Raw genomic sequence first — 15,560 nt, 5'->3', positions numbered from 1 at the left:
GGGACGGAGTGGTCTAGCGGCAGAGAGGTGGACTGCTAACCGTAAGTCTCGAGTTCAAATCCGGGTACAAGTCAGTAGACCGTTCCTGAGTCCACCCAACTCTGATGGGTACCTAACTCACGTTAGGGAAAGTAAAGGCAGCTGGGCATAGTGCTGACCACACTATCTCTTCATATGCCAAGGTCACAGAAACAAGTGAACTCTACTTCACTTGCCCCATAGACTGTTAGGTTTGAAAGGGAAACTTTACTTGACTATATAGGAGGGCCCAGAAATTTTTTTGCGGGGTGGCCCTTTTTTTCTAGTTTCGCCACTGATATAACCTCGACTGGATGTGAAAGGATCGAAGCACATTTGGTAATTCCTCAATCGTTAGCCAAAATAAGCAGTGCTGGATTACTAATTTGTGTTTTTTAAGAATATTTAAAGAATATTAATATGCAGTCCTAATCTAATGATAGCCTTGGCATCACTGGCGATCTATTTTTAGATCACATCAGACAGTGTGAAGAGATTAACAGACCTTCTGCCATTAATTTTGCCATTTTAATAATAATACTTTATTCTGACTTTATAATCACCACTTTTCAATTTAACATTTATAACATTTTTAATCATCAGTTGATTTATAAAAAAGCAGTCAAGAATGGAAGAGGAAACAGAGCATTTAGCTGCAATGTTGTCTATTGTAGATGAACAGTCACACAAATTAACAGAATTTTTAAACTCTGAAGATTTGAAACCAGATCTATCAACAATATTTTCATCTTCTAAAGACATAAAAACAGAATTTACAACATTTTCATCTCTTGTTGATGCAAAACCCAACATGACATTCACAGCTTCTCAAGATGTTAAACCCTATACTAAAACAGAATTTTCATCTTCTAAAGGCACAGAAACAGAATTTTCAAGTTTTTCATCTTTTGATAAATTTACACCCAACAAATCATTTATAAGCTTGCAAGATGTTAAACCTGATGTTACAACTGAGTTTTTAATTTGTAAAGATAAAAAGCCTGCTGTATCAACATTATCAACATCTAAAGATAACAAATTAGAAGTCACAACTTTATCAAGTAGTAAAGATTCAAAACCAGATTTATTGACAGGATTTTTATGTTTTGAGGATAAACAACAAAAAGGGCTTGAACTTCAAGTTGAAGAAAATCTCCAGTTTTCTAGAGACAAAAAATATCAGATTGTTTCTAGTAACAAACACAAAAGATTTTCTCAAAGTTCTAACTTAATAAAACATAAAACAAGTCAAGAAGAAAATAAGCAAGTTGAATATTATGGTGACCATGAGAATCTTTCTCAAAGTTGTAATTTCAGTAAAAATAAAAAAAAGCATTCAAGAGATAAGCAATACATATGTAATGTTTGTAATAAAAGGTTCTCTTATCAATGTAGAATATATACACATGTGAAAATGCATTTAGTAGATAAGCCAGATAAATGTGATGTTTGTCATAAAAGTTTTACTCAAAGTTCTGGCTTAAGTAAACACAAAAGAATTCATACAGGAGTAAAGCAATATGAATGTGATGTTTGTCATAAAAAGTTTTCTAAAAATTCCAATTTAAAAGCACATAAAAAGGTTCATTCAGGAGATAAGCCAAATGAATGTGATGTTTGTCATAAAAGGTTTGCTCGAAATTCCAATTTAAGAACACATAAAAAGGTTCATTCAGGAGATAAGCCAAATGAATGTGATGTTTGTCATAAAAAGTTTTCTCAAAGTTCTAATTTAAGAAAACATAAAAAGGTTCATTCAGAAGAAAGGCCACATGAATGTGATGTTTGTCAGAAAAAGTTTTCTCAAAATTCTAATTTAAAAACACATAAAAAGGTTCATTCAGGAGAGAGGCCACTTGAATGTGATGTTTGTCATAAAAGGTTTGCTCGAAATTCTAATTTAAGAACACATAAAAAAATTCATTTAGGAGATAAGCCAAATGAATGTGATGTTTGTCATAAAAAGTTTTCTCAAAGTTCTAATTTAAGAAGACATAGAAAGGTTCATTCAGGAGAAAGGCCACAAGAATGTAATGTTTGACATCCAAGGGTTTCTCAAATTTCTTTTTTATCTTCACACACTAACAATTTATTAAAGAGAGAAGCCACATGAATGTGATATTTGTCACAAAAAGTTGACTGAGAAGAATAATTTGTTATGACGTATAAGTGTTTTTACAGGTTATAAGCCATACATATGTTTGCAAGATTTTCTCAAAGTTCTTATTTAAGTGCTCTTGAAAAAGTCATTCAAGAGAGAAGCTACATTAATCTGTTATTTGTCATAGTCTAAATGCACATTTATGTAGCCTACTTTTTTGTGTGTTATTTGTAAATGTGTATGATAGGAGAAGTAAGCTATAACTTTAGAAACCCAGGGTTTTCTTTTTATACCGGCATGGTTTTGCTCAGGCCATACAGTTAATTTGCCTAATCTTTTCAAATTACATAACATTGACAATGCACATTCATTGAGACAAGGAAGTGAACTTAATATGCTCAAACCAGTTACACTCATTATTAACAATAACAGAAGCTAACTAACACAAAACACAAAGTTCAATTAATTTATTTACATTTACTAGATGTTTACAATATATTTAGGCCCTACTGTTACACAATTCTCATTCTTAACTTTACACTTTTACACTATTCACAAACAGCTCCGTCAGACATACAGTAACATGACAGAATATCAGGTTGACAGGTAAAACAACCTCCATTAGACAAGTACAATGACATCAGGCCAGCAGTCACAGTGGCATCTGGCCAACAGGTACAGTGACATCAAAACTTCTGAGACAATCTTTTTTTATAAACACTTTTTCATCTTTTACTAAATGTTCTTAATCTTTATAATGAGAGGTATAGAATCTCAAATCATATGATCAGACTCTACGGTCTGCAATGTATAACTCAAACAGACCATATGTAAAAAATCTGGCTACCCAAAAAAAAATTCTTATCTAATATTAGTCCTTGAGATGTATTTATTGTCATCACTAATGCAGATAACATTGTAAATTGAATTGAGATTGAAATTTAAATGGTAATTTAGTACCTGGATAAATTAAATTTCTACTAGGAACTAAGTATGGATCCAGTAAAATTTTTACAATCAATAGCTTAAAGATGTATAAACAAGATGCTCATTATTGTTCCATTGACTAATGCTTGCTTTGTACTTAAGCAGCAATTGTTTCATTTTGGTATCTTAATTTCAACATTATGTGATTATTTGTTAATTGTTATTGGTTAATTGTACTCTTTACTATTTAAAAAACAAACATTGTAGGGCCTAATAAAAATTCTAATGTAGTGAATCTTTAGAAATTATAACATGAAAATTTTATAAAATAAAATAGCTAAATTTTTTTTATTGTTATTGTATGTCTATCAACACTTTCTGTATGTATAAATTCCAATGAGGCCAATGTGTTTTGAATGCTGGGGTATGTTTTTCTCTCTTGTGATGCTACAAAGCCTGTATGTGTCAGGTATGCGAAATGTCAGTGTTCGACAACTTATGTTTGTTAGGGAAACATTTCAAATACAGACACACACAAGACATACGGAAATGATTGCAAAACTATGTTTTTTCCGACTCAAGGAGCCCTAAAACGTCGAGATTGCAAAAATCTTGATTTTTTTACTTTTCTAGTATACAGAGTATAGTGTATTGTAATTGTGCACAAAAATCAGATGAAATTTTGACAGTTTTTACCGTTTTACTCCTCAGTCCTTCATCTCATCCGGGATATAAAGGACTTACTTTAATTGGGCAAAAATTATAAATCCAGATTTATAAAAATTTTGGCGCTTTATGGGTAATGAAGTTGGAAAAACTGTAAAACACGATAACTTGAGTACCGTTACAGCTAGGTTGATGAAATTTCATATATAAGTATTATATCAAAATCGTAAATCCGTATCAACATTTGAGCGATTTCCGATAACCGGAAGTGGAACTTCTTCTACACTTTTAATTTTTCAAAAGCCTATAACTTGAGCACTATTTCAGATAGATAAATGAAATTTTACATGTAAGTAAAAGATCTAATTTTCTGCCTTCTGTCAAATTTTGAGTAATTTCAGTTGACCGGAGGTAGTAATTTTCACTTTTTCAGATTTCTCAAAAAAAACGCATGTGAATTTATTAAGTACTAATAATAGTCCGCACTATTATGCACATTTTATTTGGCGTTCAATTTTGCGTGCAATTCTTTTTTCTATGAGATTTTATTCTACTTTAAAAAGTGGAAGTATTTAAAATGGATTAAAAATATTGTCTATGTCCCGAGTTGCCATCTCCTGTAAGAAAGTTTAGGAAAGATTACTCCCGGTTAATTCCTTTTTTTGCACGATACAAGACTTTGTCTATACCTTGTAGATCTAGATATAGAATCTATATTCTAGAAAGTTAAAATCTGGCAAAACTACAAACATGAAAATAATTCAGGGCTGAAACTGGATCTAGATCCAGTTTAAGCCCTACTGATCTAGACCTAACGAGGGGAAACCTCTCTAGATAATAAAAATATAACGGGACAGCTGCAACTGCTATCAACAGTTAGATTCTAAAATAACGTTTAATAATTTAGAATCTTAGATCAAATAAATATTAAATATCGTTGTCAAAAGTTAATTTTAGGACAGTACTTCTGGTTTTGAACATTAATGGTGATCTATTATTTAGTTATCTGTATGTTAATTTTAAATTTTTGATTTAAAAGATTGCGGAAAATTAAATTTATTTAGCGTACTACTAGACAAAGTACTAGAATCTAGACTTTCTAGATCTAGATCTATTTCTTTACTGTACTATGATGGCACATTCAGACATTCGTTTTATTGCTTTTTTGTGTAAACTGTAAATGTAGGCCTATCAACCTAGATCTACTATCTAGTACTAGGACTAGATCTAGATAATAGAATTTAATTAAATTTAAGAGTTAATTAATAGATAGGCCTATAGTCTATACTCTACCTAGTAGGTCTCATATCATATTATGAGAGAAAATGAGCACTGTTTATTAATTATTTCCTCGACAGGATGTGATGGAATTTATAGATTATAGAATCGAGTATTATTATAGTTGTAGAGGAAATGCTGAAAGTCTATAGCTATAGTAGTCTACAGTATCACAAAAAACGAAGACACTACTCTACATAATAAAATATTAAATATAGATCTGTATGTCAAAATATACTTATTTCATTGATTCAGTTAAAATTCTTGGTAACCGTAATCTCACGATATAGCATCGTTATTATTCTGGAATGGTACAGCAGTTAAAAACAGTAAAACTATGGCATATTATGTCATGCCATTCCCAAAACCACAGAAAGTACTGTAAACTATATTTTATTTTGCACCATATTTTTTTAGTACATTATGTTTGAAAATTTTAAATACTGTTTTGCTAATTATTTTGTATTTCTAATTATTTTAAGAGTATGTGCTAATTATTGCTACTTCTAAACATTTATCTATTCCTTCTTACTACCTCAAACTTAAGTAAATCTAATCGTCTTATTTTACTAGATCTAGAATCTACTTGCCACAAATCTTCTGCGATTTTTCTGTGTTTCTTAATAAAACATTAATTACTACATATGACATTACTATTACTATTTAGGTCTACTAATTTTTGCAAAATTTCAGTCAATTAAAGTTAAAATGAATGCACTTGACTTTATTTATAGTTCAACAGTCAAATAAACTATGGTTTACAGCAGGGGTCTCCAAACTTTTCAACCTGAGGGCCACATTAGCTATCAAATATCAGTTTTGGGGCCAGAGTTTCTTACGGCCATCTTTTCTGGGTGGCGGAGTCCCCCTCCCAGAAAATAAAGTACTCTGCTCAGAACTTTCTTACAACTTAGCCATCTTGCTGCTGTGTAATATGGTAACTCTTGCGATTCTGTGTCTGTATCTATCAGCATGTCTCTGAACTGTCTATGGTTGAGCCCATGTGACCTTATTAAACTCACCATCTTCACCACAGGATTCAGTACACTGCTTGTGTCCACATATTTAGCACACAAAGCTTGCTGTGAATAATACAGTGCAGGAGCATTTGTTGTACAATGTTTTTCTCATTCGCTTGTCCAACCAAGCATTTATTTATGCCACTAATGCACTTTCCTCAAATCAATAGTCAGACAACTGAGGTTAGTCCAGTCCAAGTTAATTCAGCAGATGTGTTTTTAACTCATTGAATATATCCTCTCTGGTAACATTGCCATACTTGTTATGTAGGGATGCCAGCTCTTGTGTTAAGTCTTTATCCACACCTCTAATGAACACATGCAGTTGAGAGGTGGAACAGCTGTCCAGCAACTCATCCTTTGCAATTGAAAAATGGCGAAACTTGCTTGCACTTTTCGCTATTTTATCCACAATGTTTTCAACAATGTCTACAACATGGCGGGCAATGGTATTTGCACCCAAAGCTACATTTTCAAATTGTTTTGAATTTTCTAGACACATTTTCTCAGCCACCTCTTACAAATATTTATTTTCTGTGGACAAAAAGTTCTTCGCGGACCGAATAAGAGGACCTCAAGGCCAGCATCCCGCATAGTTTGGAGACCCCTAATTTACAGTAATGAATGTTTACGAAACTCAACACAAGTATTAAGATTTTTGTAATCTCACGATATAGCATCAGAAATTATCTGACACTAGCTATTTGCTTTGAAAAAAATCAATAGGCTTAACAATGCCTAACAGTATTTTCTAAATCTATACCTAGCCCTAACCCTTAGGGGCTTAGCCTAACCACTAACCCTAAACTAAGTAAAATATAATTTGTTAAAAAATTATAATATTAATGCCTTTTTCCACAATATCAATTTAAAAAAATACAATTAAGACAGGTTTGTAAACCGAAAACAATATGTGATATGATAACAGCCACACTATCTATTCTTTCACACAGTGCTAGAAACAATAATTAAAAACTAACAATACATTAAATAAAACTAACCTCTCTTAAAAATTCTAACACTTCCATTAAAAATTCTAAAAATATGTATGCCTACAAATACAAGCTAAATATAGTAACAGGATTTGAAATTGTGTCTATCATTGGCTGATGTAAACACTTTCATGGAGATACATACACCAAGGATAAATTTATGATAAGCAAGCAGGGTTGTAGCAAATATATTTGAACTGTTTTTGAACCCCTATACCATAACAGGAGAAAATTAGATATAGGCCTACTGATTGATATGATAATTATTTACTGTAAACCCCAGCCTCTGATCATAAGCCTATACAATAATATGTATATATAATTGTTTGTATTAGAACAATAACAAAATTAAATACAATGTACAGTATAACAATAGACAGGTTGTACAGGTATATCCAGAACCTGATTCTAACTACCCCAAAATTAAAATTAAGGGGGAAAATGTTCAGCAAAATTTAAATCTTTAAACAAAACTACTTCAAGAGCTGAAAGAAGATATATATATATATATATATATATATATATATATATATATATATATATATATATATATATATATATATATATATATATATATATATATATATATATATATATATATATATATATATATACATATATCTATATATATATATATATATACATATACATATATCTATATATATATATATATGTATATATATATATATATATATGTATATATATATATATATATGTATATATATATATATATATATATATATATATATATATATATATATATATCTTCTTTCAGCTCTTGAAATATATATTACTATTAGACCTACATTATATCTTTAGGAGAGCTGTTTAAACATTACACAATATCACTAGCTATGTTCTCTCTAGGCTACGCATTAGTTTTATTAAATACATATATACTAGTATAAGATGTTTAGAACACCGTTCAAACAAAATAAACACTGCAAGTTGTGCTTTTTCCATTAAATTACTAGATACTTGGTATTTATTTTACAGTTCATATGTTAAGGTTTACCACACATAGTGTTAACAATTGTTTAAGGAAAATAACTAAATTTTGTCTTAGGCCAAAGTAATTGACCTCTCCACATCTTATGAAAAGAGTTACTAAATAGTTGAAATCTTAAAAAAAATATAATTCACATTGAAGTATTAAATAATTTCCAGGGAGTTTTTTTTTTATTAAAACTAAAAAATTGTCAGGCCTAAAGTAATGGACCTCTCCACATTTATGAAGAGAGTTAATAAAAGTTGCAAACTTTTTACATATTATTCTTACTTGTAGATGTATTAAAATGTAGATATTTTAGGGGGGAAAAATGTTTTTAAAAATAATTTTATTTTTCTGTTCATATCTATTTTTATTTTCTCTTTTTTTAGCCATCCATTACAATTTTTGCAGAACAGACTGGGCAAATCAGCCATGTCTATACAAAGTGCACTTGTGGTTAAACAGGAATCAAATGATCAAGCAATACAATTTATGGATTTAAAATCAGATGTAAGATTGGCAATTTTCTTTAGAAGATGTGAAACCAAATTTAACATTGATTTCAACTTCAAATGTTATCAAACAAAATATGGCATCACAATCTTCACCTTTTGAAGACAAGTCAAATGAAACAGTTGCATTTTCAACTTCAGATCAACAATCAGATGAAACATTTTCTTCTTCTAAAGATATGAAACCAAATGCTTCAACAGAATTTTTAAGGTGTGATGTTATGAAAAAGGGTATCTTAACATTTTCATCAATTAAGGGTGAAAACAAAAATAGCTTAGATGTTATAAGACAGCTTGAATATTTACCAGATTCAGATGCTTTTATTGAAAATTTTACAATTTTAAAATCAGATCTTCATCATGATTTACAAGAACTCAAGGAAATGCATAAAGAAGTTATTGATAATTTTCCAACAATGATTGAGTTCAGGGATAAGGGACTGAAGACATAAGAATGATATGTGTTGTCAAAGATTTACTCATTTTCATCATATTACACAACATATGAAAACTCACACAAGAAAGAATTCATATGGGTATGATTTTCATCAGCAACAAGGTGCTATGAACAGTCATGTAAAACAGCTTAAGAAAATAAACAAGAAGTTTTCTCTGCATAAATTACATTCTGAAGACAGATGCAATGAATGTGATGTGTGTCATAAAAAGTTTGCTCATAAGGCTAGTTTATATGCACACAAAGTCATTCACTCTGGACTTAGGCCATATGAATGTGATGTGTGTCTTAAAAGTTTTAGATGGAAAAGTCAATTAGTAAGGCATAAAAATATTCATTCAGGTCTCAGACCATATGAATGTGATGTGTGTTATAAGAAGTTTGCTGGGAAGTTTGGTTTATATATACACACAAAAATATTCACTATGGACTTAAGCATGAATGTGGCATTTGCCATAAAATGTTTAGTCAGAAAAGTTATTTATCTGTACATGAAAAGATTCATTCAGGAGACAAAAGACAGATGTGATGTGTGTCATAAAAAGTTCAGTCTGAAGAGAACTTTATCTGACCATAAAAATACACATTCTAATCTCAAGCCCTATGAATGTGATGTTTGTCAGAAATCTAATTTATCTCATCATAAAAATATTCATTTAGGTGTGAGACCTCATGAATGTGATGTGTGTTATAAGAAGTTTGCTAGGAAGTGTGATTTATCTTAACACAAAATTATTCACTATAGATACAAACCCTATGTGTGTGATATGTGTCATGAAAAATTTAGTAGTAAGCGTAGTATGTCTAACCATTTAAATTCTCATTTAGAAATTGTACCACATGAATGTAATGTGTGTCATAAAAAGTATACTGGGAAAGATACATTATTGGAACATAAAAAGATTCATTTTGGACTTATGCCCTATGCATGTGTTGTGTGTCATAAAAAGTTTGATTCAAAAACTAATTTAATTCATCATCAAATGTCTCACTCTGGACTTAGGCCCCAAGAATGTGATGTTTGTCATAAAAAGTATACTCGGAAAGATAAATTATTGGAACATAAAAAGATTCATTGAGGCAATCCACATGAATGTGATGTGTGTTATAAAATGTTTTCTTGGAAATCTTCTCTATCTCAACATCAGGAGTCTCATTCAGGAAATTAGCCACCTGAATTTGATGTTGGTCATAAAATTCTTGTTCACAAGGACCACTAATCTTTATGATAAAATGATGAATTTTGCACTGAGGTCACAATGTGGATACAGAAAATATGACTTTGAATTTGATGTTAGTCATAAAAAATAATTCTCATTATCATTAAGTGTTGCAAACATGAAATAAACGATAGCAACATTTCATAGGCCTACACGAATAACATTTGTAATGCAACATTACTTTTGACGAACGAATTTGACAGCGTATTAAAATAAATTTGAGCGATATTAATAAATATTAATCAATTCATTTTCGGAAAGCAACAGCAATAAGATGACACAAAAGAATTAGTTTAGCCGGTACATAAAATACAATAGACGTGGGCCCAAACCTAACCCCCTGTCTATATCTTATCGAGGTTCAAGCGCACCAGTAGGTGTTTATCTGCGCTCTTTAGTTTTTCTTTATTAAGGCAGGAATACAACTACACCGGGCTATGTCCAAACTAATACAGTTGAGATGTTGTGGACATGGAGAAAAATGGAAATACTTGTTTCCTTATCAGTTATATAGTTAACTAGCCGTCCCGGCCAAGCCCTGCTCTGGCTTCTGTGAAAAACCTTTCTGTTAAAGACCATTACCTGTGTGTTTAGTAATCATCATAAACCTAGCATTGCCCACCCAAACCACAACCAACCAAAACCAAAACAACAAAACGCAAACATAACGCTAACACAATTACAAATACAAACGAAAACAAAAACTTAACAACAAACACAACCACACCCACAAACACCAATACAAACACAAAGAAAAAACAAACAAAAAAGCAAACGAAAACAAAAACCTAACAACAAACCCAACCACAAACACCAATACCAACAAAAAAAAATCAACGAAAAAAGCAAACGAAAACAAACCAAATCTAAACGCAAAACCAACCAAAAACACAAATACAAACCCAAACAAAAAAAACACAAACAAAAACGAAAAAAGAAAGAACAAAAACGAACCAAATTAAAACGCAACCACTAACGCAAACCCACCTAAACACAAAGAAAACACTAACGCGAACATAAACGCCCGGGGCGGAATCACCTGTTTTAGCTTAATGAACGACTATAGTACCCCAACTTATTCACAGTCTTTTGCACTCACTTAAACGAACGCGCCTGTTTCAATTTAATAAACAATTTTAATACTCCAAGCTTATCCGTAAAATACCTACAACATTTGCACTTGATCAATCCCCGCTAATTATGTAATTATTTTTTTTCCCAACACCAAAACAAAGTAATTAAAAAGTAAATTATTTTCACGGAATGCAATGGTTTTATAAAGGGAAGTAATTGTGTTTTTCCTAATTTATCAAAGGGAAGTAAGTGCTATAGGACTAAATAAAGACATAATTAGAATTTTTGTAAAAGATGATATTTTTTTTAAAACTTGTGTTTAATGAACATGCCGACAATTATTACTATAATTTGAAAAATGAAAATTATTTCCCAACACTTTCAATAGTAATTTTTTAGCTCATAAATTTAGACAAATGCGCACGATAATTTTCTAACTTTTAAATTCGTACAATTCCAACGACATACAAATGCATTACATACAGAACTGAGCTTTATATATTAGATTATTCTATGCTAGTTAGGGATTGGCTGTGGGTGAGGCGACAAGACTTTGGTGTTTATTTTAAGACCAGAGTTTCTTCCAGGCATCTCTTCGGGGGGGGGGGGGGGGGGGGGGCTAAGCCCCCCCGAAATTTTTTTACTGCCCCCCCCCCCCCGAACGAAATTAAATTTATATAATTTATATAGAAAATATATACTTTTAACAGTGTCCGCCCCCCCGAAGAAAGTTTACCGCCCCCATTCCCGAAGATTTCAAGTGCCCCCCCGGAGAAAAAAGTCTGGAAGAAACACTGTTTAAGACTAGGCATGCTGTCCAGCTTTGCTTAGGCTTTCGAAAACATTGAGAATTTGAATGCTTAATTAATTTGCCCGAGGGTCGGTCTACGACCTCAGGAGTTATGAAGAGGTTCCTCCGTGGACATTTTTTTTTTCGATTTATAGCTCATATAAGGCGCCGGTCAGTCGAGATCAGTTTTGACCCCATCATCGTAGACTTTTCGGCCAACCGGCCCCCGTGTTCTGTCGCCCCAAGGCAAGATCCTGCCAAATTTGAAGCGCCTGCGGCACCGGGAAGTACCCTATCGGGCACCCGACAACTTTGCTTTATATATTATAGAGATTAGCAAATTGCATAGATAAACAAAGATTTCAATAAAGTAATTAAGGCCTGAAATACTTTAGTATAGAAATGTATTATTTGAATAGATGAATCTAGAATATCTAGATCTAGAATCCAAATAAATAAAATAAATTTTATGAGTTTAGGCCGGAAAAATTGTATTGTATACATTTCATAGTGTACGTAGATCTAAATCAAATTTGAATGAAATAGTTCATTTCTTTTTATTCTAAACACGGCAGATGACGTCATTAGTTAATGTATAAGCAATAGTGACGTCACAGTTTTATGCGTTCTTTTCACATCTATTAATGCTTTTCCGGTTGCATAAATAATACTGTTTCTCTACATTCGAATACGCCTTTAATTTTTATTTTTCTTCTTTAAATAAAATTGTGGTTATACATTTAAAACATCTAACATATTATTTTCAACAAAAGTCCGTATAAAGTTCTCCATATATCGCTGCCGTTTCTGACGTGATGTCCGGCGAAAATATTTTGCGGACAGACAGAGAGAGAGAGAGAGAGAGAGAAGTGCGCACATGGGGAATTATATATTAGGATTGATGCTGCAACAAAATGTTTAGAAACCGCTGGGTCAGAAATGTCTATATTGTGGCCTAGCATTCGACTGTCGTGGTGGTACGTCGTGTGATTTCTTTTTCAATACAATTAATAGCTTAATCCTATAACGAGAAAAATAAACACAAAACGATCAGACAAATAAAGACAAAATAGATTGACATGAGCCATTATCTAAACTGCAAGAGCTGTAATGCCAAGTGTAACAATTCTAGTCTAGCACAGGTAAAACTACGAGAACACTATCATAAGCTACATTGATATGGAAAATAAACAACGCTCGCTGAATTCATGGAGAAGCCGTGTGAGAAAAGCAACAGCAGAATTCGCACTGATTTTCAGTAAATATTCTTTATAATGTTTTGTCTTTGTGTGATACTCATATAATATTTTGGTGGTTTTGTTTTGAACACAGTGATGTTGATTTATTTTGTGCACCTTGAAAATATATACCTATGTTTGAGTTTAAAAAAATCAAACATCAAGTGATACTCTGACAAACAAGAATTAGTTTCGCCGGTATATACATTACTATACACTTGGGCCCAAACCTAACCCCTATCTATATCTTATCGAGGTTCAAGCACACCACTAGGTGTTTATCTGCGCTCTTTAGTTTTTCTTTAAGGCAGGAATGCAACTACACCGGGCTATGCACAAACTTACACAGTAGAAGCAAACTAAATAGTAATACGTTTCCTTATCAGTTATATACTTATTTATTATGTGTGAGGTATGGATTGGTTATGGGTCAGTCGCTAAACTGCAAGAGCTGTAATGCCAAGTGTAACAATTCTAGTCTAGCACAGGTAAAACTACGAGAACACTATCATAAGCTACATTGATATGGAAAATAAACAACGCTCGCTGAATTCATGGAGAAGCCGTGTGAGAAAAGCAACAGCAGAATTCGCACTGATTTTCAGTAAATATTCTTTATAATGTTTTGTCTTTGTGTGATACTCATATAATATTTTGGTGGTTTTGTTTTGAACACAGTGATGTTGATTTATTTTGTGCACCTTGAAAATATATACCTGTTTGAGTTTAAAAAAAATTGTTACATTAAAAATGCTTAAAAACCATAAAAAATGTTTATAAACCACGATTGTATTGTGTGTAAGGAAATGTACATGTGATTATGTTGACGATAGCTGTGTGTGCGGATAAATTTGCATATTTCAAAGCAGTAAGTTAAAGGGAAGTAACAAGTAAATATTTTTCCAACAGAAGACATATTAAAAATAATTCAATTTAAAAATACGCCTCACACTATTTATTATCATATCGTTATAAAATTGTATAACATTCAAATTGATTAATCTATTACTTGTTTAAATGTATTTTATAATTTGTAAGCGGTTTTATAATTTTTTATAGACTAAATGTAGAACCTTTAGTTTTCTTACACAGTTGCTCTTATATATAACAAACATTAAGATTAATTACTATCGCGTCCAATTATGACTTCCGTGCAAAAAGTGTTTTTTTTCTCGGTTTAAAAAAATGTGTTTAAAGTTTCTTTAAAACGAACATACCTTAATGTAGACCGCATTACAAATGATAGATATGACTACTAATCATTTTAACTAAAACAAAATCCCATTATAACGACTGACCACAACCACACTAGAGGTAACGACTGACCACAACCACACTAGAGGTAACGACTGACCACAACCACACTAGAGGTAACGGCTGACCACAACCACACTAGAGGTAAAGACGAGGTAGAGTTTATAAACAAATGCTAGCCAAAATGCCAATAAAATTCCATATTACATATTTGTGGAAACCAAAACACAACCTATGATATTCTAATCAAACAACAGTACAATAGACTCGGCCCAAACTTAACCCCAGTCCTTTTCCAGCCAAGGGTTTAAGCCCAACATTGAATGTTTAATCTCGGTCCTTACCTGTTCTTTATTAAGGCAGGAATACAACTACATATTTTTCTTTCTAATCTAATACTTTATAGAGGGGAGGGAGGAATTAACGGCATTGTTATATTAGTATCCTAATGTGAAGCAACACATGGCATTATTACCAAGTAGAGTTGAAAATGCAGACACACCTTTTTGGCAAAGCTTTACAATGCAAACTTTAACTTAATGTCTTTACTTAAGAATTACAACCTCAGGAAAAGACGGTCTTAAAGTATTTTGTTTTATTATTGATAATGCTAAAAGAATTACAACAATAAATCATTTGGCTGAATCAAATTGTTTGTTATTCAACTTGTGTCGTAATCACTTAAGCATGTATTATTGCTTAGCTTAAACAAAAAACTTAAAGTAAATAAAACATGTGTTGATGATTCAAAATTTGCAGCTAATTTGTTATAGACCCATTATTCAAAATTGTTTTGAATTATGTTAGCATAAATCAATCATACAATACCATGAATTGAAAAACAAAAGGCTTGACATTCCAACCGAAATTAGGTATAACATATTATTGTTAGTTGACACGGGGAATTTTAATGAACTGTAGAATTCGTTTAGGGTTTAGATTTGAGTATGTGTCTTGGGAGAGTGGAAAAACCTGTTAACATAAGAAACATTTTTGGATTCCATAAAGTATAAAATAACAGTT

At 31.7% G+C, this 15,560-nt stretch overlaps 1 protein-coding gene across 1 annotated transcript; it reads left to right on the top strand.

Moving 5' to 3' along the window:
* The first annotated feature begins 565 nt into the window (after positions 1 to 565).
* On the top strand, positions 566 to 9,761 carry LOC131943403 (uncharacterized). Its single transcript, XM_059303504.1, has 2 exons — positions 566 to 1,298; positions 8,382 to 9,761. Exons 1-2 carry the CDS (start codon positions 647 to 649, stop codon positions 8,492 to 8,494), a joined length of 765 nt encoding a protein of 254 aa, XP_059159487.1. The 5' UTR covers positions 566 to 646; the 3' UTR covers positions 8,495 to 9,761.
* The last annotated feature ends 5,799 nt before the right edge of the window (positions 9,762 to 15,560 follow it).

Source organism: Physella acuta, unplaced genomic scaffold, assembly GCF_028476545.2.
Source record: "Physella acuta isolate Inbredline_101_S28 unplaced genomic scaffold, ASM2847654v3 ptg000454l, whole genome shotgun sequence".
NCBI classification, from domain to species: Eukaryota; Metazoa; Mollusca; class Gastropoda; family Physidae; genus Physella; species Physella acuta.
The sequence above is the reverse complement of the archived record's forward strand: the minus strand, read 5'-3'. Positions and strand labels throughout refer to the sequence as shown.

Excerpts from the sequence above, each read along its gene's own strand:
- LOC131943403 (XM_059303504.1), top strand. The coding sequence starts at position 647 with ATGGAAGAGGAAACAGAGCATTTAGCTGCAATGTTGTCTATTGTAGAT. Across the intron at positions 1,299-8,381 it reads TAAGCAAGTTGAATATTATG|CCATCCATTACAATTTTTGC; the intron begins GTGACCATGAGA and ends CTCTTTTTTTAG.